Source organism: Aedes aegypti, chromosome 3, assembly GCF_002204515.2.
Source record: "Aedes aegypti strain LVP_AGWG chromosome 3, AaegL5.0 Primary Assembly, whole genome shotgun sequence".
NCBI lineage: Eukaryota > Metazoa > Arthropoda > Insecta > Diptera > Culicidae > Aedes > Aedes aegypti.
In genome coordinates, this window is record NC_035109.1 from 184,917,499 (window position 1) to 184,940,980 (window position 23,482).

The 23,482-nt window shown below is 41.0% G+C and overlaps 1 protein-coding gene across 2 annotated transcripts in view; it reads right to left on the minus strand.

Moving 5' to 3' along the window:
- LOC110678676 (homeobox protein SIX3-like) overlaps window positions 1–23,482 on the minus strand; it is a 217,926-nt gene that overhangs the window by 163,464 nt on the left and 30,980 nt on the right. For both annotated transcript variants that reach the window (XM_021851882.1, XM_021851883.1), the window contains exon 3: window positions 18,833–19,082. In XM_021851882.1, coding sequence (XP_021707574.1) covers window positions 18,833–19,082 — 250 coding nt within the window. The remainder of the gene's footprint in view (window positions 1–18,832; window positions 19,083–23,482) is intronic.

A 23,482-nucleotide genomic window follows, 5' to 3' on the forward strand; every position in this document is an offset into this window, starting at 1 on the left:
AATGTCGTGGTCAAAATATTTGGGGACGTTCAAATGATCAGTTATACTTGTATAAGCTTAAGGTGAAGATGAATCGAAGCCAAACTTCAAATTTTTAAAAGCACAAATCTGGGAAATCGAACACCTGTTTGAACTAAAAACTTAATCGATTGGTCACCAACAGCTAGTGACCAATCGATTAAGTTTTCAGCTCAAACGGATGTTTGGTTCTCCAGATTTGTGCTCTTGAAAAGTTGAGGTTTGGCTTCGATTTATCTTCACCTTAGAAGCATAAATTATGTTGTTTTGAGCACATTTTGAATTAGAATTCACCATTTTTTCATAATAGGTTACTAGACTAATACCGGACATAGTCGAAAAATTGAGAAATCGTGAGCCAATGCTGTATTAGCTTTGCTCTTCAGTGTGTATAGTTTAGTGTCTCTATTTATACAGGATCATTACCGGCGTCGGCCTCGTCCTTACAGTCAGATGGGATTGGGAGAAGTGTAGATCATTTGCGATTTGCAGACCGTGTTCACCTCTACATCGCCTCAAAGGTTACTGGGAGGATTGTATGTTAACCTTTACAGTAGGGTAACAGTCGTATTTTGGACCTCCTAAGGAGGTGATTTTAGTATTTTGTCCCAATTAATAAATTGCACAGCGTAACCAAGTCAAAGATCATGCCAAAATGAAGAAAAAAAACATTCTCTACGAGATAAAAATGCCCATACCACAGAACAGATAGCCATCCTAGAACAATAAGTAATTTTCGCCTAGAGTACAAGAAAATGTGAAGATGAGTAGGCGAATAAAACATTGTTCAACCTATGGAAATTAACAGTGCAAGATATTGACGTTAGTCTCGTCTAAAATGATCTGTTTCGCTCGTATAATGTGTTTGACGTTATGTCAACACCATTGATTCCAGCACAGTAAGCCTTGCAGCCTTGGAGTGCACCTAAATAGAAAAAAAATGCCAACAAAAGCCATTGATTCCAGCACAGTAAGCCTTGCAGCCTTGGAGTGCACCTAAATAGAAAAAAAATGCCAACAAAAGCCCGACACGTTTTGAATTGCGAATAATTGATCCTTTTGGGTTCAAAAGATAATTGTGATGTATAAGAAAAATGGTGTGGCAACTGGTAACATCCTTTACGTTCGACTGGAGTTTTCAACCTGCAACAAAAACTATCAACCTTTCCATCCCCCTTGCCTTGAATTTGCCATTAAACTTATATAGGGACGAATGACTTTCGGGTTAAAGTCCCTCATAAACAACAACAACAACAACAACATTAAACTTATATCGAAAATAAAGCTGATTTCAATCATGTGCACATTTTACTCTATCGTTTAAGAGAATAAATAGAACACAAATGTTTTTCTACATGATGAGGGACACAGTTTTTGCTTGACTAGTATGATTTTTTCCAACAAAAACGCATGCACGCAACGGCTCGTCCAACACGATCGCAGTATCGAGTTTTGCTTATTGTTTTCCAACAAAGGATTGCTATGATGTAATTGAAGCAGGAAAACAGCTGTCAGTCCGATGTGCAAACTTTTAGACGAGTGCAAGGTTGATTCATTTGTCGCGGTGTTATGTTATCTGATTTCATTGAATTAAATTAATACAATTCTAATTTGCTACGGCACCATAAAAAGATTTGTCTCCGAATCCTCAGACACCATGGAACGTTGCAAAGCGCATCAGCCAGAGAACAATTGCTGATGTTTGATTCATAGCCAGGGAGGAGAAACTGAATTCCGGTATTCCGTCAGAAAAAAAATGTGTGCATTTCTTAGTTGTTCTTGTTGTTCGTTTATTCAATGGAATTTATACTAATCATTATTTATCCCCACGATTTTGAGGCAAATGACTTATTCAAGGTTTTAACTGAAATATGATATTTAATTGTATCATGATGGTTGCAAACTGTGAGATCATCTCCTTTTAATTTGTTTTTTTTTTTTATTTTCATCATAAACAGAATAATTCTTGTTTCATGGTATCAAAATAAAAAAAAATCACCGCCTAAAGTAACTGCAATTACCTAGCTCTGAAAACGAGCATGCTGCAGGCTACTCAAACGTCAAAATGTGTCCGAAGCTAAACAACTTTCGAATCAAGAAATAACATGATAGAAGTTTAAGAATATAGTTTTTGTAAATTTAGGTACACTTGTACAAGTAACTACACTACACTGCAAATAACCAAATAGCCATCCAAATTATTCGTCCTGCATGCTAATGTAATTCTGTCATGCCTTATTTTACCGTATGACAGCTGCTGTAACTAAAAAAAATTGTAAAATATTGTGAATTTTCCACTAAGTAAAATTCAAGCTATGTCTGACCTGCGATGAAAATTTCATATTAATTCTAGCACTAGAAGCCGAGGTTCAGACCTCCAAACTAGACCATTTTACGAACATTTATCTTATTTACATTTAAATTCATTCAAATACACTATTATAGGAACTGATCTATGAAATGGGGAGAAAATGCAAAACCATTTTTCGTTCACCTTAAATTCAATATGAATATTCCACCCTTTCTGAAGATTACCTCTTTTGCAACAACCTTGGAGTACAAATCTGACAAAAGATTTCGACGGGTTTTCTTGTCTAATTCTGTACATTTTTCGAAAAATTTACAGTGTAAAAAGCTTGCCCGCCGCCACCAGGTGCGCTAGTGTTCGCGTTAATTTTGGCAGCTGTTTATGTTGTTCTCTTTCCTATCTGTTCTGTGCCCATACGGTCATGTAGGATTCAAAAAACGTCGAAAATAATGAATTGTGAAGCAACGTTTTTATCATTTTGGACACACCAATACATTTTGGACCCTCAAACTATATATTTTAGACACCCGGCATTTTGTATTGTTTGGCGACAAAGTCCACGACACTGTTTGCATAATATGCTTGCCCATAGTCTAATCAATCGAAGAAATTCCACGCTTATAGTTCAGAAATTTGAAAAAAGTTTTTGTTTACATTTGAAAAATTTCTGACGGCTTCAATTTTGTTTGTAACGTGTTGTAACGATTGCATGGATGAACCGATTAAATTAAATTAATTTCAGATGGTGGTGACCTATTTCGCATAAAGACGTTTCGCATAAGGACGATTTACATACGGACGTTTGGCATAATGGACATTTCGCATAAAGCAGTTTCATATAAGAGCAGGTAGCATTTTAAAGAAGGTATAAAATTCTGATTATGCCAAATGTCCATTATGCCAAACGTCCGTATGCGAAATGTCCTTATGCAAAACGTCTTTATGCGAAATGTCTCACCCCCATTTCAGATAATATAAACACATTTTCTATGTACAAACGGTTGATGCAAGTGCGGAATAGTCCTATCTTTCCAAATGGCATGCGAATTGAGTTGGTCTTTCGATTTAAACTGGAAAATGTGCAGGAAAATGGCCCAGGGGGTCCAAAATGTATTGGTTACCCTATTCCGCGAGCGTGTTATACGATTTAACGAAACGCATGGTCATCGATCCGAAAGGAACCCGACCAAATTGCTCCAGTGCCGTCACGGTGTACTAAAATTAAGAAGGTGATATACTCCGAAAACTGACAGCTACTTGACGACGTCATTCCTATCCACCTCGAACAAATTTGCGAAAAAAAATGATCTAGTGGCCTGGAAGGTATATGGTACGATAGGAGTGACGTCACATGTTTACAGTGAAACTTGATATTTACATCAGTAAAGAGCCTGCCTTGTTAATTTTTATGCCGTGCAGTGCCGTCTTATTTCGGCTCCCTCTGTGCCCTAATGTACGAAAACTAATTGGCGGGCCAAGGATACGAAGCAGTTGATCACGAAGATCCGGAATTGTACGTCAGTGCCGTGCAGCGCTCTAAGTTGCGTCGTACGGCTGAACAGGGCCCCAACATTTTTTATTGAACACCCGTTATATTGTAGTTTCAGAAAACGCAGTAGGCCGCGCCGTGAGTGGTTGTGCTTTCAACTGCCTGTCACGTTTTTTGCGTTCTGCATGATGGATTTTTGGAGTGATTATTTTAATCCGGAATCAATTGTTCATTTTTACTTTTTCCGTCTAAAGTGAATGAAAATCATTGTATATCAATACGGTGTATCTTTATTCGAAGGTAAAACTTCTATTTCTTCTTCTTCTTGGCATGAGCTTCCCCTTTCGGGATAGAGCCGGCTACTCAGCTTAGTGTTCTTATGAGCACTTACACAGTTATTAACAGAGAGCTTTCTTTGCCTAAGTTGCCATTTTCGCATTCGTATATCGTGTGACAGGTACGATGATAGTCTATGCCCAGGGAAGTCAAGAAAATTTCCATTACGAAAAGACCCTGGACCGACCGGGAATCGAACTCAGACACCTTCAGCATGGCTTTGCTTTGTAGCCGCGGACTCTAACCACTCGGCTAAGGAAGGCCCCATAAACTTCAATGGTAGCGCTGCTGTAGTTCGTACAACATATTTGGAAAACCGCTTGGAAAACATCGTTTTTTATACACAGCATCAGCGCGCTGTTTTGGCGATGACTAATCGAGTGATAAAAGGAATCATTTGCTTAGATCGTATTTGGTGAGTTTGTTACAATTAAAGTACTTATTTTCATTAGAAGGGCTGTTTCAGAGGGTAGGGTCAGTTTGTTTTCTCGCTTCAGTGATCGAGCAAAGGCGCTTAAACCAAAGCTCTTTAGGTAGGACATAAGGTGGGTATACCTGTGCCCCATCCCTGGAAGACATGCGCATGGTAAATCCTAGACTTTTTCCTTCCCTATCATCTAACTTCTTGACAACTATGAGGGCGTCGGTGAGTCGCTGGTCTCTCTTTATAGCCGGCAATGGATATCGTCATGTCTTCTCATCTCTGGCTTCCGATTGAACAGCTATTTCGTCCAAAATAGTTTTTCATGAGTAATTGGAATAAGAGTGGTAAAGAGTTTGCTGTGAGACGTAGTGAGAACAGGACGTGCTTGCGATTGATTTTGTGTTTAATTTGCTTTTGTGGTCCGTTTTGCGGTGCATAATCATGATTATGTGTTCTTCGTTGGTTAATTTTCGGTTGTGTGACGTAGGGTGATTTGGATTTCAGTACTAGAAGGGTTGATTTTGTGAATTTTGAGGCCATTAGAGTCGAAATTATCCAGATGGGGATTCAGTTGATGAAATGAATGGCCGGTAAAGACTGTTCATTTGAGAAAGTGGACACGTGATTGTTAATATTTTAATGTGAAAATTCCAAGAAAAAAAAATAAAATTTTGTTTCAGTGTGTACTCAAGTGTTTAAAAGAGTTGACATCAAAACAGTTGTAAATTCCAAGCGGTGGGTCGGTCTAACATGGCGACACGCAGATTTTTTCTGCACAAATGGTGTTCAGAAAAGCTGTCGTTCCGAGATTTGGCATAAATCGCGAAGTGTCCAAATGCCAATTTTTCAACACTGTATCGAAAACAGATGGTCCTGAAAACGTACGATACAACCGAACAGTAAAATTTGGGAAAAAGGTTTTGGTATTGCAAGCAATTTACTCCTGCGATATGAAAAGTACTACATATTTCACAACCGGTTCAATAACGGCGAAAATTACAGAATTGTATGCATTAAGAAACGTCTTCTGCCCATCTACCGAAAGCATACCAGGCCTTCATTGTATTGGCCAGACCTGGCATCGACTCACTAATAGTGAGTCACTATGCTTCAGCTACTTTGGAGTAGTTCAAAAAGGAAAAAGTCGAATTTGTTGAAACATGGCGAATTTCCCAGAACTACGCCCCATTGGAAAATATTGGGCAATAATCAAACGACATCTTAAGAAGGATGGAAGAGAAACCAGACAACCAAAATGTACATATAACAAAATCATTTGGAGGCTTTGTATGTGAAAAATTTCACTTATAAGATGTCGTGAAAAGGTCTTCTACGTATAACAGTGGAGGCGATATACGTGCATACATTATGTGATGAATAATAGCATACAATGCGAGTGTATAAGTTTTCTACCGAACTAACCTGTGATCGTATGCGACTTAACTTATGATAACAAATGTTGATTTGACAGCTGCTACGGATTGATTCGACTTACTTTGTACGAGTGTACGGGACAAAACAAAATGTACAAATGAACTCCGAAAAATGCGTTCTATGCGAGGAAACTTATTAATCTGACGATTTTATCCACCGTGTTTTGCGGGTTCGATGTAATTTGTGTGAATTAACGAGTTATAACGTGAACTTTCATGCGACTTCTGGTTGTCTGGGAAGCAAGTTTCATCGATTTTTCCAAGAAAATATGGTCTGTAACACAACGAAAAGTTACGAAGAAAATTGTGCAGAACCCGATGGGAGGTATCAAGAGAAAAGTCGGCGCATTATCGAGGAATGCTCAATAATTGTTCAAAGTTATGTGAATTTGGTCGAAAATGCCTTGATTTCCATGTGTTTCAAGAGAACTCATGATTTTTGTTCGAAAACAAACAGTTCCCTTAAAAAAATACGTATCCACTTTCTTAAATGAACAGTCCTTATATTGGGAAAAAAAGCAGTGAAAATCATAGAAACGTCAAACGGCTAAGTGCAGTTGTTGGTGGTCAGAGTAGAAGAGAGAATTCGAGTGAGGTGTCCGTGTGAGTTGCGTGAGAATGGTGAGAATAGCAACGATGCAGTTTGGCTCTCGAGAGAGCGATGAGTGATTGTTGATTGTGGACGGCAAGAGAGATAAATTTCGGTGAATCGAGAAAATTCATTGTATCCGCTTTTGTATTGGGTCTACGCGGTGTAGAAAGAAAAGTGGGGTTTTTCGTTAGGGATCTGTAGACTTATGCGGGCAATTCATGGTTTGATACGGTTTAATGCAGGATCGTTGGGTGGCTACAGACAATGATGGGATTCAGTGAATAAAGCAAGCACGAAAATCAAGCGTGTGATATAATGAGGGACGCACGCTCGAGATAAGAGAAGTATCAGATGGGATGAAAAAAGAAAAACGAAATGAAAATCAACGGTAGTGGGTAGTGCAGTTAAATGGAAGAATGCAAGAGTTCAGTGTGAGCTTAGGTCGCTGGTTTCAAGTTTTACTGGTGTGACAGCCGTCAAGAAAGTTTTGTTATTTTACATATTTATATATTTAAACTGTGTTTAAATTTGAGTTTTTTTTTTTCGTTTTTTGCGTGTCTTGATGGGCAGTTTTGACGCGTCATCGGAATGCTTTTACAAATATCAGAGTTTGTGTGTTGAGCATGGATTATGAACTGATGAGCTCGTTGCATGCTTATGATGAACATTTTCTTCGTGGCCAATTTATGCTTATGTATTTATTAAACAAGCTTTGTATGGTCCGTCAATACAACTTTCGGCTTAAACCCTTCTTTATTTTTAACATGTTACAATGTGAATGTACCGAAACATAAATACAATTCAATTTATATATTTTTTAGTACATTTAAGTCTCCCTTACTCGATATTCCGTATCTCGGTATCGAGTTAAAGAACCATAGTAAAAGTTGGTCTTCATGTCTACCTCGATGGTCCCTTGGATCGCAGTTGCACTGGTTTTGTGTTCCGTAAATCGATACCTCCCTAACTCGATGGTCCCTTCAATATCGAGTAAGGGAGAGTCAACTGTATGACTAAAAATAACCTTTGAATAGTTCAGCAAGTTCAGCATTCATTGTGCCGACATACTATATGGTCACGTATTCTTTAAATTAATTTTGAACTGAGGTTACATGAATCGCATCACTGACTTAGGTGAACCTAGATTATGTAGCTTTTGAACTCTCCCCATTAACAAGCTTTATCCTGTGACAACCATGGTGAGGAATCGGTCTCATAGAGGATGTCATGCTACTCCTAAGCTACACCTATTGGTTCCTTGTGCAATTTCGATTACTCTGGTCAATCACTGAGTAGCAACTATAAATTGTACGGTCATCAATGCTTATGCTTAGTAAATGGAATAAGAATGGTGAAGTAAACAACATGACAGTTTTCAGTATGCGATCTACGAAATACTCCGTAACCACGCTACGCAACACCCGTTATGTTGTAATGTCGAACCATACTACCGATTTAACCAGATTGCGGAATGCTGTACAATGTTTGAACTTTTTCAATACCGAAAACGGTGAAAAATAATCAGGGGTTGAATTCAGAGAATTTTGAGAGTAGTTCTCACTTATCGCTCTCTGTAGCAACCAGGATCCGCCAAACATCATGATAAATAGTATGTTTATCGTTTACTGCTACAGCTCTGATTATATCGGAGAAACAATAATGCATGATAAATCTAATCAAGTTCCAATTCTGGGGGGCATTATTGCTATAGGATGTTTGGAGATTGTTCATCATACCAATAAAGTATAACACCTACCCCCGAAATCTTTATTCATAATTTTGAAATCTGTATTCATAATTTTTATAAGAGTCAAAGGGCGATCTTCGGCGATTTTTTTTTTGCAAAAGTAAGTTTTCCCATATTAAATCCCAAAGTCTGAACGGCTGGCGCAAAAATATAGTTTCAGAATATAGTTTCACAGCCAAAAAAATATAGCTGAAATTTTGAACAGTTGTTATGGGGCCCAGATTCAATTAAAAACTGGGCTTTAGCGAGAATCTGCATTTATACCACAAAAATAAACATTTCCAAAAACAATGGTCGATTTATGACCAGAAAATTTGCCCAGTTACTCCTATATGCATCGCGAAAGGTATCGCGATGAAGTCATTCCGTGAGTCGATGGTTTCACGTCGAGGTACAAAACCCACCGCCGGCCGCCGGTAAAACGTTCCTTTTACTGCTTTTTTTCATGCAGTACTGCTGAGACCGGGGCTACCGCTGCGTTTCAAGGAGAGAAGTATCATTGTGAAATTGTAAAATGATTGAGCAATTAGCGTTTGCGACGAGTTCTATGATATCGACACAACAAAAAAAACACCTTCCAAGCGACAAAGACGACGAACGGCGGAATTCCATCATCATGTGATATCAGTCGCTGTTGTCGCCGGTTGGAGTTGAAGCTGTGAATCGGACGGTTCGGTATTTGGGTTTTGATGCTACTCACCGTTTTGCAGGGCAGTGGCTGTCGGAAGCTGCGGAAGCTAATGATCTTAGCAGTGAGCCGACAGTCTGTAGCAGCTGTCGTGGACAATTGAATAGAAAGTTGACAAGCAGTTGGACGCTTTGGTACAAGTCAGCTAAAAATTCAGCATTTTTTGTTGAACTTGATGTGGAATGTGTTACGGCGAGGGATCATCCATGGATTTAGGCAGGATATTTCGAACTTCAGAAAAATATGGTTTCTTTTCCTCTGACTTTCAAGCAAATTTTTAGGTCGGTCAAGTTGTATACTGTCCTATTATAATCTAGCTGCTGTAATGTCAGAAAGAAGCCTCTGCAGATGATTCAAAATAAAACATTGAAGATTATTGTGAAGCTGCCTACCTGGTACGGAACTAATAAATTACATAGAATACCCGGTTTAAAAACATTGGAAGATATGTCGGATGAAATTATCATGGGACAACCGGAAAATTCCCTCAATGTGGTAATTCATTAGAAATCCCCAGTTGGACGGTTTCACCTGACGCATGTTAGACAGAGATCGTCTGCAGCAAATGCCAGGTCGCGCCCAATCATGATTCCTAGAAGCATCGATAGCGCTTACATAATTTCCAGAATGCATCGTTCCCCACCTCAGGCGTCACTCATCTCAGCAATGAGGAAGGTGGCGCCAAGTCGTTAAATGACCTTGTCATCCTCGAGACTTCCCCCTGCTCCCGTGTGCTGCTTCTTCGATGAGACTGCCGATGATCTTCTGCCACACAAAGCCACATAATTCGGCCTTCCCTCCGGTGGCAGTCGACGATCGGGTTGGTGAAGGGCTCAAGATTGGGTTTTTTGGCAGTTCCGATTTCTGCGGCCCTTATAAGGCATCGCGTCTGAATCGAACCACTCTCATCTGATTTTGAATAAAAGAAAGGTAAAAGAGAAAATAAATAAAACTGATCGTTGAAATGAATACAAATATGTACTTATCGACGTGCTGTGTGCAAGCATTGGACTTCTTTGTCTGGGGTCTCCTCCCGTGTGTATCCCATTTTCATCTTGAGAGATTGAGACGAGACTCGAGTGAGATCTTTCTGCGCGCGCACACACCACAGACCTCCCCCTCCCCTCATCGTGCACTCGCCCAGAAGTCCCAGGGAATGAGACTGAGACAAACCAAGACAATGACTTGGCAAGATTCGGGCGCACAGCCAAACGGCCCACTCCCAATGTGCCCTTTAATAACCACACGCATATCTACATATATGGGTACGGGAGCCTCAGTCAGCAGCCCAAGCGGTCCAAATTGAATCTTCATCATAAAGAAAGCCGTTGTTCTTGTTGTTGTTGTTGTCGGTTGTTATTCCTTGGGCAAACAGCAGGGAGACAGTCAGAACCACTTCAGCGCCCTATGCAAGCAGTCAGCTCGCCGATGAGGTCTGTTCTCCCGAGTTTGTTTGAAATTAAGTTTTTGTTTTCCATATTCCTTTCTTTGTTGTGCGGAGCGAAGGGAAGGAATCAAGTTGCATATATAGGAGATATGTGGGTACCTTTCCTTTGGAGTGCAGTCGAGAGGGCGCAAAACATTGGGAAAACACTGGCGGAAAATATTGATTTTGTTTTCTTCGCTTCAGAGCGCCGATTCATGTCCAATGGTTTGTAGTTTTATTGTCCTTTTATTGGGCAAACAACTCCATCAAAGGGAGAACAATGAAGCGCGCGGAAGTAGATGTCGTGATTTGGAGATAGAGAAAAACATTATAGGAATTGCAGTACAATTACAATTGAAGCTTGTGCGAAGTTATTTTCTGCAACGGACACACCACTTAAATGTCATAATTAAAAAAAAATCTTTCAGGATATTGAAGGAATCCCGAGTAGCACAGTTTACAGACTTACAATTGCACTGAATAGTAACGCAATAGGCGCAAGAGGGGGAGTCTGTTTGCAACATATTTGAAATTGCTTATTTGTTGCAAAATACTTTAAAGAAAAAAATGAAAATAAAAATATTAATGAGAATCGAACTTCCGACCTCAAGATCACCAATATTCTCCTCTACTCACTATTCCACCAGATCTTCGAACAATTGCTTCGCCAATGCACTATAAAAGCGATCACATTGCCCATTAATCAAAGCTTGTTGCTCATAACTTTACTGCATCCTACACAATACAAGTTCATTACTGGCGAAGTTAGGCCACGCCTGAAATAATCTAAACTTTTCGCAAAAACTTTCGCGCAACACATTATAAACACTTTTCAAACAAACAAACTGTTGCTAGACCATGTTTTCATTGTTAGATAATACGTAAGATACAACTCAACCATATTGCAACTGGATTCAAACAAACAAACTTCTAGCAGTCAAATACGTAGTTAAGTGCAACTTTCTCGCAACTGGGATGAATCTTCTTGAGTTTTGGGTATGGGAACGAAAATCGAATGCAAGTTGCGGATGCTTTAAATGAAAGTAATTTGAAACATAACATTCAAACCGACATTTTGGGAGATGTTTCAAGAGATTGTTTGAAAAGTTGCTGAAAACATCTTGATAAACTTGACTTCATTGCTATTTGTAAAGGACATTTGCAGCAAATATTGAACGTCAAACAAAAGGTAAATGCATGTTCATTGGAACGGCAATTAAACTTTATGAGCCTTGATAATGATATGCAACCGAACTAGAACCAGTTACAGAAGCTTTTATTGATACGCGATTGAAACCATTTTTGAAAAGCATCTCTTTAGAAGATATTTCGCGTACTACTTGCGATGATTGATGCTAAAGATCTATCAATCGTCATAAAAATTAAATCATTACCAGTACTACAATAATAATAATTTCTACGGACTCCGCAAGACCTTATGGTCTGGAAAACTGTTGCTCAAAAGCGTACCATGTACAAGACACTGATAAGATCGGTAATACTCTACGGGCATGAGACGTGCACGCAGGACGATCTTTGGCGGAGTATGTGAAAACGGCGCGGTGTATGCGCAACTGTACGGTGAACCCAGTATTCAGAAACTCACCAAAGCTGGAAGGGTAAGATGGGCAGGGCACGTTGTGAGAATGCCAGACAACCATCCCGCAAAATGATGTTCACCTGGAATCCGGTCGGTACAACACGAAGAGGGGCGCCAGGAGCTAGGTGTTTCGACCAAGTGGAGCAGGATCTTGGAAGTGTGGGACGATCGAGAAACTTAAGGACGTAGCGTCATCAAAAATAAGTGAATAAAGACGGCCACCTATAAGGGGAAAGTACTCTAAAATGAATAGATGACTGAGAATGGACCAAAGAAGAAAATCTTCCATTTTCGCTTCATAGTCTGTCAATTGTATTGGGCACAAATCTGCCATTATTTGCCGAAGTGACGTAAACGCCACGGTAAATGCTGGGCTTAGAATATCATTGGTACCTCGTGCACCTGCAGGAATACAATCAACTCCCGCTGATGGTGTCTGGGTTCGATTCCTGGTCGGTACAGGATCTTTTTGTAATGGAGATTTCCTTGACTTCCCTGGGCATAGAGTATAATCGTACTTGCCACAGGTATACCAATATAAAAATGGCAACATTGGCAAAGAAAGCTCTCAGTTAATAACTGTGGAAGTGCTCATAAGAACACTACGTTAAAAAGCAGGCTCTGTCCCAGTGAGGACGTAAATGCCAATAAGAAGAACGTCAACAGAATAATACGGACCGAAACAATCGGCAAAGACCAATGCGACGAAAAAGGACTAACGATTGGAAACTCGGTACGTGGAACCGTAAATCCCTCAACTTCATCGGAAGCACCCACATACTCTCCGAGGCATTGAAGGACCGCAAGTTCGACATCGTAGCGCTGCAGGAAATTTGTTGTAGAGAATCAATGGTGCGTACGTCTTGATATAATCATTCATCTACTAGAGCTGCGGCAATACACACGAGCTGGGAACAGCTTTCATCGTGATGGGCAACATGCAAAAGCACGTAATCGGATGGTGGCCGATCAATGAGAGAATTTACAGATTAGCACTGGTTAAGTTAGGTTAATACTGATGCAGGTTAGCATCAAAGAGCATAATCAATGTGCACAGCCCACACTCCGGATGCAGTGGTGATGATTAAGATGCATTTTACGCGCAGCTTGAGCGTGAAGCCACGACATCAAGATCATCATAGGAGATTTAAACCCTCAGGTGACCGACGATTGGAAAGTTCAGCGCTCATCGGCTGACAAACGGGAACTGCCTACGATTGATTGATTTCACCGCCTCCAAGAATACGGCCATTCGCAGCACCAACATAGCCTTCCGTACCGATACATCTGGAGATCATCACAGCATCGACCACGTTTTGATTGATGGACGACACTTCATCGACATTATCGAAGTCAGGACCTATTGTGGCGCTAACATCGACTCCGACCACTACCTGGTAATGGTAAAACTGCGCCCCAAACTCTCCGTCGTTAACAACCTACGCCCGCCTCGGTATAAGCTTGAGCGTCTGAAGCAGCCGGATTTCGCCACAGCACACGCACAGCATCTCAAACATTTCCTAAAAAGGAATCGCTCGCCGAACCCCCTCTCGAGGACTGCTGGAGTACAATAAAAACAGACATCATCGTCGTAGGCGAGAATATTGTTGGGTACGTTGAACAGAGTCGAATGTTTCTGGAGGAGAAGAACGCAGCGCGGACAGTAATGCTGCAACAAGGTACTTGACAGAACGTGGCACGTTATAGACATAAACGGAAGCAGCAGACCCATCTGTCCCAGGACAAAAAGCGACACCTGGAGGAGACGGGATGCGAAGAAATGGAATTGTTGCACCGCACCCATGAAACGCGAAAGTTCTATCAAAAACTCAATGCATCCCGCGGAGGCTTCGTGCCGCGAGCCGAAATGTGCAGGGATGAAGATGAGAACATTTCGTCAGACGGACGTGAGGTGATCGAAAGGAGGAAGCAGCACTACGACGAACATTTGAATGGCGCTGAGAGCACAGGCTTTGAGGCTCAAGGCAACGGGAGAAATTACCACGTCGGAATGTCGAACAATAGCAACCAACCAGCTCCCACTTTGAGGGAAGTTAAGGATGCCGTTCTACAGCTCAAAAATAACAAGGCAGCTGTGAAGGATGGTATCGGAGCGGAACTCGTTAAGATGGTCCCGACGAAGTTGGTCGCTTGTCTGCATCGGCTGATAGTCAGAATCTGAGACAGAACAGCTATCTAAGGAGTGGAAGCAAGGGATTATATGCCCTATCTACAAAAAAGGGCGACAAGCTAGAATGTGAGAAGTATCGAGCGATCACTATTCTAAATGCCGCCTACAAAGTATTATTCCAGATCATCTCCCGTCGTCTATCACCAATAGCTAATGAGTTCGTGGGAAGTTATCAAGCCGGTTTCGTAAACGGCCGCTCGACGACGGACCAGATCCTTACGGTACGACAAATTCTCCAAAAAATCCTGGAATACCAGATCCCTACACATCCCCTGTTCATTGATTTTAAAGCGGCATACGACAGTATAGACCGAGAATCATGGGCGAGAACAGCTTTTTCGGGAAGCTCACAAGACTGATTAGAGCAACGATGGATGGTGTGCAGAACTGCGTAAATATTTCGAGCAAACACTCCAGTTCGTTTCGATCCCACCGGGGGCTAAGACTAAGATGGACTTTCGTGCCTGTTGTTCAACATTTCGCTAGAGGGTGTCATGCGGAGAGCCGGGTTTAACAGCCGAGGCACGATTTTTACAAGGTCCACTCAATTTGTTTGCTTTGCTGATGACATGGATATAATCTTAAGAACATTTGAAACGGTGGCAGAAGTGTACACCCGCCTGAAACGCGAAGCAACAAGAGTCGGACTGGTGGTGAATGCGTCGAAAACAAAGTACATGCTGGTGGGCGGAGCCTAGGAACCAGCGTTACGATTGACGGCATGCCTTCGAGGTGGTAGATGTATTCATTTACCTCGGATCCTTGCTGACGGATTGTCCACCGTTAGCCGTGAAATACGGAGACGCTTCATCTGTGGAAGTCGTGCCTACTATGGGCTCCAGAAGAACCGGCGGTCAAAAAAGATTCGTCCCTGCTCCAAATTTACCGTGTACAAAACGCTGATTAGACCGGTGGTTCTCTACGGGCATGAAACGTTGGCGATGCTCGAGGAGGACCTGCAAGCGTTCGGCGTATTCGAACGTCGGTTACTTTGGCGGCGGTGTGCAGGAGAATGTGGCGGCGAAGAATGAATCCCGAGCTCACTATACTCTTCGGTGAACCTAGCATCCTGAAGGTAGCAAAAGCTGGAATAATGCATTGGGCGGGGCATGTTGTATGAATGCCGGACAACAACCCTGCAAAAATTATGTTCGCCTTCGACCTGGCACGTGCAGGAAGGCGTGAAGCACAGCGGGCACGGTGGGCTGACCAGGTGCTGCATGATCTGGCGAGTGTGGGCCACAGCCGAGGATGGAGGGAGGCAGCTACGAACCGAGTTGTATGGCGTGGAATAGCTGACGTGGTTTATTGACTGTAGTCAATGTTAAATTTAAAGATCTTTTCTGGTTGGAAATTTTCTGGATTTTCTAGCTAGGGCGTATAGTATATAAATGCAAAAAAAAATCATTGGCAACATATTGGCTCATGGAGGTTTGACCGTAGAATGAAAATTATACTCCTAGCATTCACTTACATACTCTAATTCTACACGTTTGTATAACGCTCAAAGTTTGTCTATGCATTATTTATTCTCAACCCTAGAGAGGGTTTCTTATAATGTTTTTTGAACAAGTTTAGATGCATAGCGTTCATCATATTTTAGCTAAACTCGCCGTGTAAATCAAGTGGAAAGTCACTTCACTCGAGTCGAGAATTGTCACCTCGCTATACGAGACCGACAATTCTCACCCCACGCCACACGTAGAATAAACTTAAGATGCAATTGTGCTTATTCTGTGCGGCGTGTAAGCGAGCTGAGTTGAATGAGGTGACAATTGTCGACTCGCTGCCAAGTGCTACTTTTCAGCACCGTGCTTTAGCACTGCTTCTTTCGGTAGGAAAAGTAGGCCGTTATGTTGATCAACTTCTCAATGAAAAGTTGATTGATTTGCAACGGAATTACAAAAACAAACTTGTGCAACTTTTAACTTTAGATGGCTGTTTTTATTTTATGATAACTGTTAATGAAGCAGCGTAGATATGAAAAAGGACTTTTCTTTAATAATAGAAGCCAGAAGAAAAACCTGTAAAATGAGAAATGGAAAGGTAGGTAAAAATGAGTTGAGAATATGTTAAAAAAAAAACAATCGAGAAAGATAAGAAAATGTCACAGCAGTGCATTCAAGAATAAGTCTAAAAGAAAACAAAGCCTAAAATCAAATGCGATATAGATTTAGTGTGAGACGACGGAGATTGCTGAATGCGTCCAAAGTGCGTCGAGTGACTATTTATTGTGGATTATGTGTGAGTGATTCGAGTCTCGAAAGTAAATCAAAAATTAATAACGGATTGAGCATGAGTAAAGATAGTCCAAAATGAAATGACATTTTATGAAGAATGCCGTATTCAGAAGTAGTATTGATCAGTTTGATATTGTAAATACAAATGCAGATTAAAGAAAATACGGTTAGATTGAACATAATGTTACTTTCTAAATGCATGACCTCTTCCCAAGTAACCACTAACCCACTAATTCACCTTTTTGGCCTTATAGAGCTATTATACGTCTAATAGTCAGCTTTATAATAGCGCTATAATGGCATGCAGGGTGAATTATAGTGATATTTGGTCACTTGGGTTAATCCGAATATAATTCCAGCAATTCCTGTATTATTTGAGTTAGGTAATATCCTAAGGAAAATGCATATATAAATTTGATATTAGTAATCGACTTCAACAACCCCATTTTAAAGAATTATAGCAATTTATTACATATAATCTATTAGATATCCATCTAAGGCACGAATAATTGTTAAAGTCATTTAAAAATTACAAAATTTACGCAAAATAATGAGCCTTGAGAAACACCATCCATGACCTCTACGAGATACCATTTCACGGTATATTCATATGAATTCGGTCGTTTTGCTATTTCTTTGAATGTAATTCAAAGAAATTTGACAAAAGTGTTCAGTAAACGTTTGTCGTCAGTCAGAAAGACTGGATCGAGGGAAATCGAAAGCTGAAGATCAACGACAGAATCCGTTGGCCATTGAATCCGAAATTTCGTCGAAAAAATACATAACAATATTGACGAAGTCAGTGGTGCATTTTGAACTGAACGCGAGGCAAAAAAGAACGGAGCCCGAGCCAAATTTGCACTTGAACGTAGTAGTCAATGAACTTACGAGCAAGAGCTTGCCGTTGCTCAAGAACGGCCCGTTCAGTTCATAATAATGACTGGAGGTCCCACTTGAAGAATGAATGTATTAATCGTCGAAATTTATCATGAATATAGAAATCATACAGCCCTCGATATTATGCATGTCAAAAACATAACATTGACCTAGAATTTGTCGTAAATCAGTCAAAACTGATCGCGTTCATTTTTCGGCTCGCACGGGTTCATATTTTTGAACTGCTCAATGTTCAAGCCTACTTGATCGCTGCGTTCAACAAAATGAACTGGAACGCGAACTGAACGCGTTCAAATGCATCACTGGACGAAGTTTGATTTCATGGTACAAATTCAAGGCTATTCATTGAAAGATATGAAAAAGTATGTAGAAATTCAATTTCAGATAATTCCACCAACAGCTTGTTTTGGTGGACCAACACTGTTTGTCACGAATCTCAGTCGACGAACATCCCCCTCTATCTTCTAACGCCACACAAAATGTTTCCAAAACCACTCACTGGAAACGCACATTTTACCATCCATTCCGGTATTGTTATTTCATATTTACGTAAATTTGCATTTGAAATGTATTTCAATTCATTCTCGCTCCCTTCCGGATCATTATGAGACAACGATGCCTAGCGCTTAGCATATTGTCTTTAAACTTTGCACATTATATACGACTCCGGAACAGGGATCTAGCCCACCACCAATACATTCTCCAACAACGGTACAACACCTGGTGGTAGAACATTCTGATTCTGTTACAATCTCTCTCGAACAACACCTTTCGAAGGGATACATAAATGCACAGACACACACAAACTCTCGCATAAAGTGTCAAGGGAGGAAAGGGACTCGTTTGCACATTTCCTGAATCGTCCACAGGAAAAAACATGGTGCTTCTGCCGATGGAAAGTGTCAACCGGAACAGGAAAGTTGCCATTATCAAACGCGACACTACTGGATAACGAAAAAATCCTCTTCTTCACAAGACATCGCGATACACAGTAGGGTGCTGCTTATATTTCGAATGTTATCAAGAACCGAAAATTCTTGTGGTTTTTCTGAATTCAATCACATAAAAAGCGAAACCGGGGGCCTTCCTTAGCCGAGTGGTTAGAGTCCGCGGCTGAAGGTGTCTGGGTTCGTTTCCCGGTCGGTACAGGATCTTTTCGTAATGGAAATTTTCTCGACTTCCCATAAAGTATCATAAAGTATCATTGTACCTACCACAAATCTTAATAGGTAATGGCTTAAATGTCGAGGTTTCATTTTTGCGATTTGAATTCAGAAGAGCACACGAGCTATTGGTTTTTAGAACTTTCAATAAATTTGCCGCACCCTAATACACACAAGTTACGGTATGTTCTATTTCCTCATCGTCATCATGGCTATCGTCAGCCACCAAAGGATCAAACCTCCCAAGATAGGGACAAACATCAACAGAACATCGACTTACCTATTTTTGGCCGCCGCAGCTCGGTCCCGTTGGCGTCTATTTTTAAACCAATTTCCCACCTGGGTCGGGGTGAGACCGGTGGCCTGGGCCAGTTCCCGCTTCTTGGTCGGGTTCGGATATGGATCCTGGAGATACCACTCTCTTAGCAGGCTTCGCGTGCGCTCTTTGAAGCAGTGGGTCTTCTGCTCGCCGTCCCAGATGGTCCTTGGGAGCGGAAATTTTTTCCGGACGCGGTACTTATCGACTGGTCCTTCGCGGCGAGATGGGCATCATGGAGGAAAAAAAGAACGATACAGAGATTGGCGAGAAAGAAAGGAAAAAAACGAGGTTAGGAAAAGTGAAAATTGCTTTTTTTCGGGGTCGAAGGGAAAAAAGAATTTCCTACAGGTAGACAGTGTCGCCACCAGGATGAGACCAACCATGGGAAATTGAAAATTATTCCATTATGGTGGCTACAGAATGACATACTAGCAACCTAAGTGAAAAGGATCATTCTGCAAGCGTTTATGAGAAGTGGTATATTATCAAAATTGAGGATCTGTTGATTCCCTGCCCAATTTTGATTATTCCGGTCAATCACGAAGTAGCAACTACGAATTGTACGATCATCAATGCTTATGATTCTTTGATTATCAAAATTGTGAAATATATTTGACTTACCAAACCTTTGTTCTAGTTTGAATTTTTAAGACTACTGAATGTCGAAAAAAATACTTTAAGCATTCAATTCACAAGAAATCCAAAATAATAAAAATATAGCATAAAAAACAAGGTGGTTGGCGCCAATCCAAAAATACTACCTATTAACTTAGCTCAGGCTGACTACACATATCAATGGTTGCTATTCCGTGACTGACCGAAGTCAGTGAAGATGCACAAAGAATCAACTAGAAGTTCGGCTGGCATTGGCCATAATCTTCTTCAGTGTGCATAATTCAGTGCCTCTATTTATACATGGTCAATAACGGCGCCGGCCACGTCCTTGCAGTCAGATGGGATTGGGGGAAGGAATGTTAGTGTGTAACCTTTGCTATTTGGAGACCGTGTTTGCCTCTGCATCTCCACAAAGGTTACTGGGAGGAATGTTTGTAAATGAGGAGGATCGTTGGGTCACAGGATTCACTTTGATAAGCGATTAGACCATGATAAATAATTATTTGTGAGATATAAACATGCTTATATGTAAATATAATATTTTCATTTGATATGAACAATATCTATGTAGAGAAAATTTATGCCGACACTTGAGGTGACGAACCTTTCAAAGTTTGTTGAATAAAGTGAACCTTTTGCAAGTCTACACTTGTTCTTAATAATTACAAAAGAAAAGGTAAAAATAAGGAGTTTTGAGAAAAAAATCAGACATAAATAATTTATGAATCAGAGTTTATGTCAACACTCACAGTGACGAACCTTTCAAAGTTTGTTGAAAAATCATATTTACGTCTCACCGTTGTAACGAGTAAAGGTGAAGTCATACATATTTTATAGATTAGAAATAGTAGCATGAAACGAGCTCACCAATTGATCCGTCATCAATGAGCAGCAACAAACGACTGCTCGGGCTTTCTTGACGCACTGCCCAGGAGCAAGCGTCAGCGTCAAAAGATCAAAAAGAACTAATCGAACGCGGCACTTTTTCACTTTACTCGACCGATGCGCGACATGTTTGATCCGGCCCCCGCAGGAGCAAGCGTCAAGGTCGAAGGATCAAACACAACTTCCAAAAAAACTACCTATTAAAGCGGAAAAAAACCAAGATGTCTTTCGAAGCTGCCTTAAGTACAGGCCACGGATTCATTTTGTGCGGCTTGCGAAGAATTCGAAAACTCTTCTCATACCTGGCCCATAGGCTGTTCTATTTATTTGAAGTTAGAACACGCCACTGTTTAATACATTGCTATCTTATATTTCGATATGGTCATCCAAGACTTTTATTTTATCTTAATATTCTGAATTCATTCTTGTTTGTTTTCAAAATTGTTCAATGTTAAATTTTGAAAGAATTTTAAATTTTTGTCACCTTCATCTAAGCACTTTAGCGCCGTTAGTATTGTCATACATATAAATTAGGATTAAGGAGTTCGATTTATGGTTCACAATGTTATAAAAACAAGTATTTCAGTAAAAAGATTGATTTTATTAGGCATACAACAAACATTTTTTAAACAATTTGATTCCCACAGATTCCTTACCATGGATCTTATACAATCTTGGCCAAGATTTCAACAAAAATAAGGATATTTTTATCTAAGAATAATGTGTAAGATTCCCAAAAAGAACACCTAACATAATTTTAATGAAAATTGGGCTGAATTCGCACAGAATTCTGTGTAGCAATCAACAGAATCATAGCCTAGATTACTGCAAATCTGCGACATATTTCTCACAATCCTAGACAGGGTCTTTTTACACTCGGCTGAATTTTTAGATTTTGAGCTACATAACAATGAAATCCTGAACAGTATTCTTCCAGAATCCTGAGCCAAATGATGATTTTCTTCAGATTCTCCAAACGAAGCAATGATTGACTTTTGATCGTTTAAAAAATATGAGCCCAAAATATCTGACAAAAACACGAAAAGACTGGACAAGCAGTTTTCAGCAAGAAAACCTGTCTAGAGGAGCTCTGTCGCAACGCCAATTCAAACCCGTGGGGTGACGCCTACAGAGTTGCAATGGCGAAGTTGAGGGGCCCAGCTGTGCCACCGGATAGGTGTCCGGAGAAGATGAAGACCATCATTGAAGCGCTATTCCCTCGGCACGAACCGACGAGCTGGCCGTCCACACCTTACCAAGCTCTGGATGACGACGAAGAAGAAGCCCAGGTAAAGAACGATGAGCAGAACGCGGTGGAGAAAGCCAGTTCCGCTTTCGGAAAGGTAGATCCACCGTTGATGCCATCCGAACGGTCATGGAAGCTATGGAGACGGCGCGGAAGCAAAAGAGGAGAGAATATCGGTACTGCGGTGTGGTCACTCTGGACGTAAAAAAATGCCTTCAATAGTGCCAGTTGGGCTGCGATCGTCGAATCGCTGAAAAGATTGGAGGTCCCCGAGTATCTTTGTGAGATTCTGAGGAGCTACTTTCAAAATCGTACACTGATCTACGAAACAGACGCTGGGAAAAGGTGCACAACAGTCACGGCGGGCGACCAACAGGGTTCTATTCTTGGCCCGACCCTCTGGAACGCTATGTATGACGGAGTGTTGAAGCTGAGCTTCACCCGGGGTGTGATGATCGTCGTCTTCGCGGATGACGTGGTGCTCGTAGTCATCGGCGAATCACTAGAAGAAGTCGAGATACTTGCTACTGAAGCAGTAGACGCCGTAGAAGAATGGATGAGAGGGAAGAAGCTTGTGCTAGCCCATCATAAAACCGAAGTTGTGATGATAAGCAACCGAAAGGCAGTGCAGCATGCGAGAATCTCGGTTGGACAGTGTACCATCGACTCAAAGCGGGAAGTCAGGCACCTGGGAGTGATGATCGAAAATCGGCTGAGCTTCAACAGCCATGTCGATTATGCATGTGAGAGGGCCGTGAAGCTGATATCAGCTCTATCCCGTATCATGCCCAACAACTCAGCGATCAGCAGCAACAAGAAGCGACTACTGGTGAGCGTGTCTACGTTGATACTCAGATACGCTGGCTCCGTGTGGGCGACAGCACTGCAGACGATGAAGATCCGCTCCCGGCTGTAGCGTGTGGTGAGCTCGTATCGTACGATAACATCGGAGGCAGTCTGTATGATTGCAGGATTGATCCCTATAAGCCTTCAACTCGAAGAGGACAGTGAGTGTTACAGGGACCGAGGCACGCGGGGAATCCGGAAAAGAGTCAGAGATGAAGGAAATGGCAACAGCAGTGGTACAGCGCTGAGAACGGTAGATCGACCCACCGACTAATTCCGTGCCTGTCGATGGGGGTAAACAGAAAACACGGAGAAGTGAATTTCCACTTGACGCAGTTTTTGTCTAGTCATGGCGGCTTCAAGAAATACCTGAATAGGTTTGGACACGCAAGATCGCCATTATGCACCAGGTGCGGCGATGTTGACGAAACCCCTAAGTAGGGACGTTCCGATACTTCCGATATATCGGAATATCGATATTTTGCTTTCGATATTCGATATTTTGGTATCGATATTTCATATTCAATATATCGGTGATATCGATATTTCCTTCCGATATATCGTAACTAATATATGGAAAACAATTGTAGGGTTTTAGTACAAACACTAGCATAGGCAATAAGCATTCGTAAGTGGTACAGCCCTAGACCGCTGTATCAAGGTTGCCTCGTCATTGATCATAGACATAGATTTGAGATTTTTGCGATTGAGATTAGACGAAATTGACGCATCCTTCAGCAGTCAGGAATTGCCTTGGCCATGTCCTTGCAAAAGTTGAGGGGCTGAGGGATAGGAAACTGGATAACTATTTACACCCAGCATAAAACTCGATAGATTTCTACTAAAAATTTAATAATTGTTTAATGATCTGATTGGGTGCACGAGAGTTGCAGAGACTTCTACATGTTCTAGATGAAAAACAATTGTAGGATTTTCTCAAAATATAATTTATTTATTGTATTTTAAAACAAGCAGCTTCCGTTCGAATTGCACTAGAATGCACCTTAACAGAAGATGGT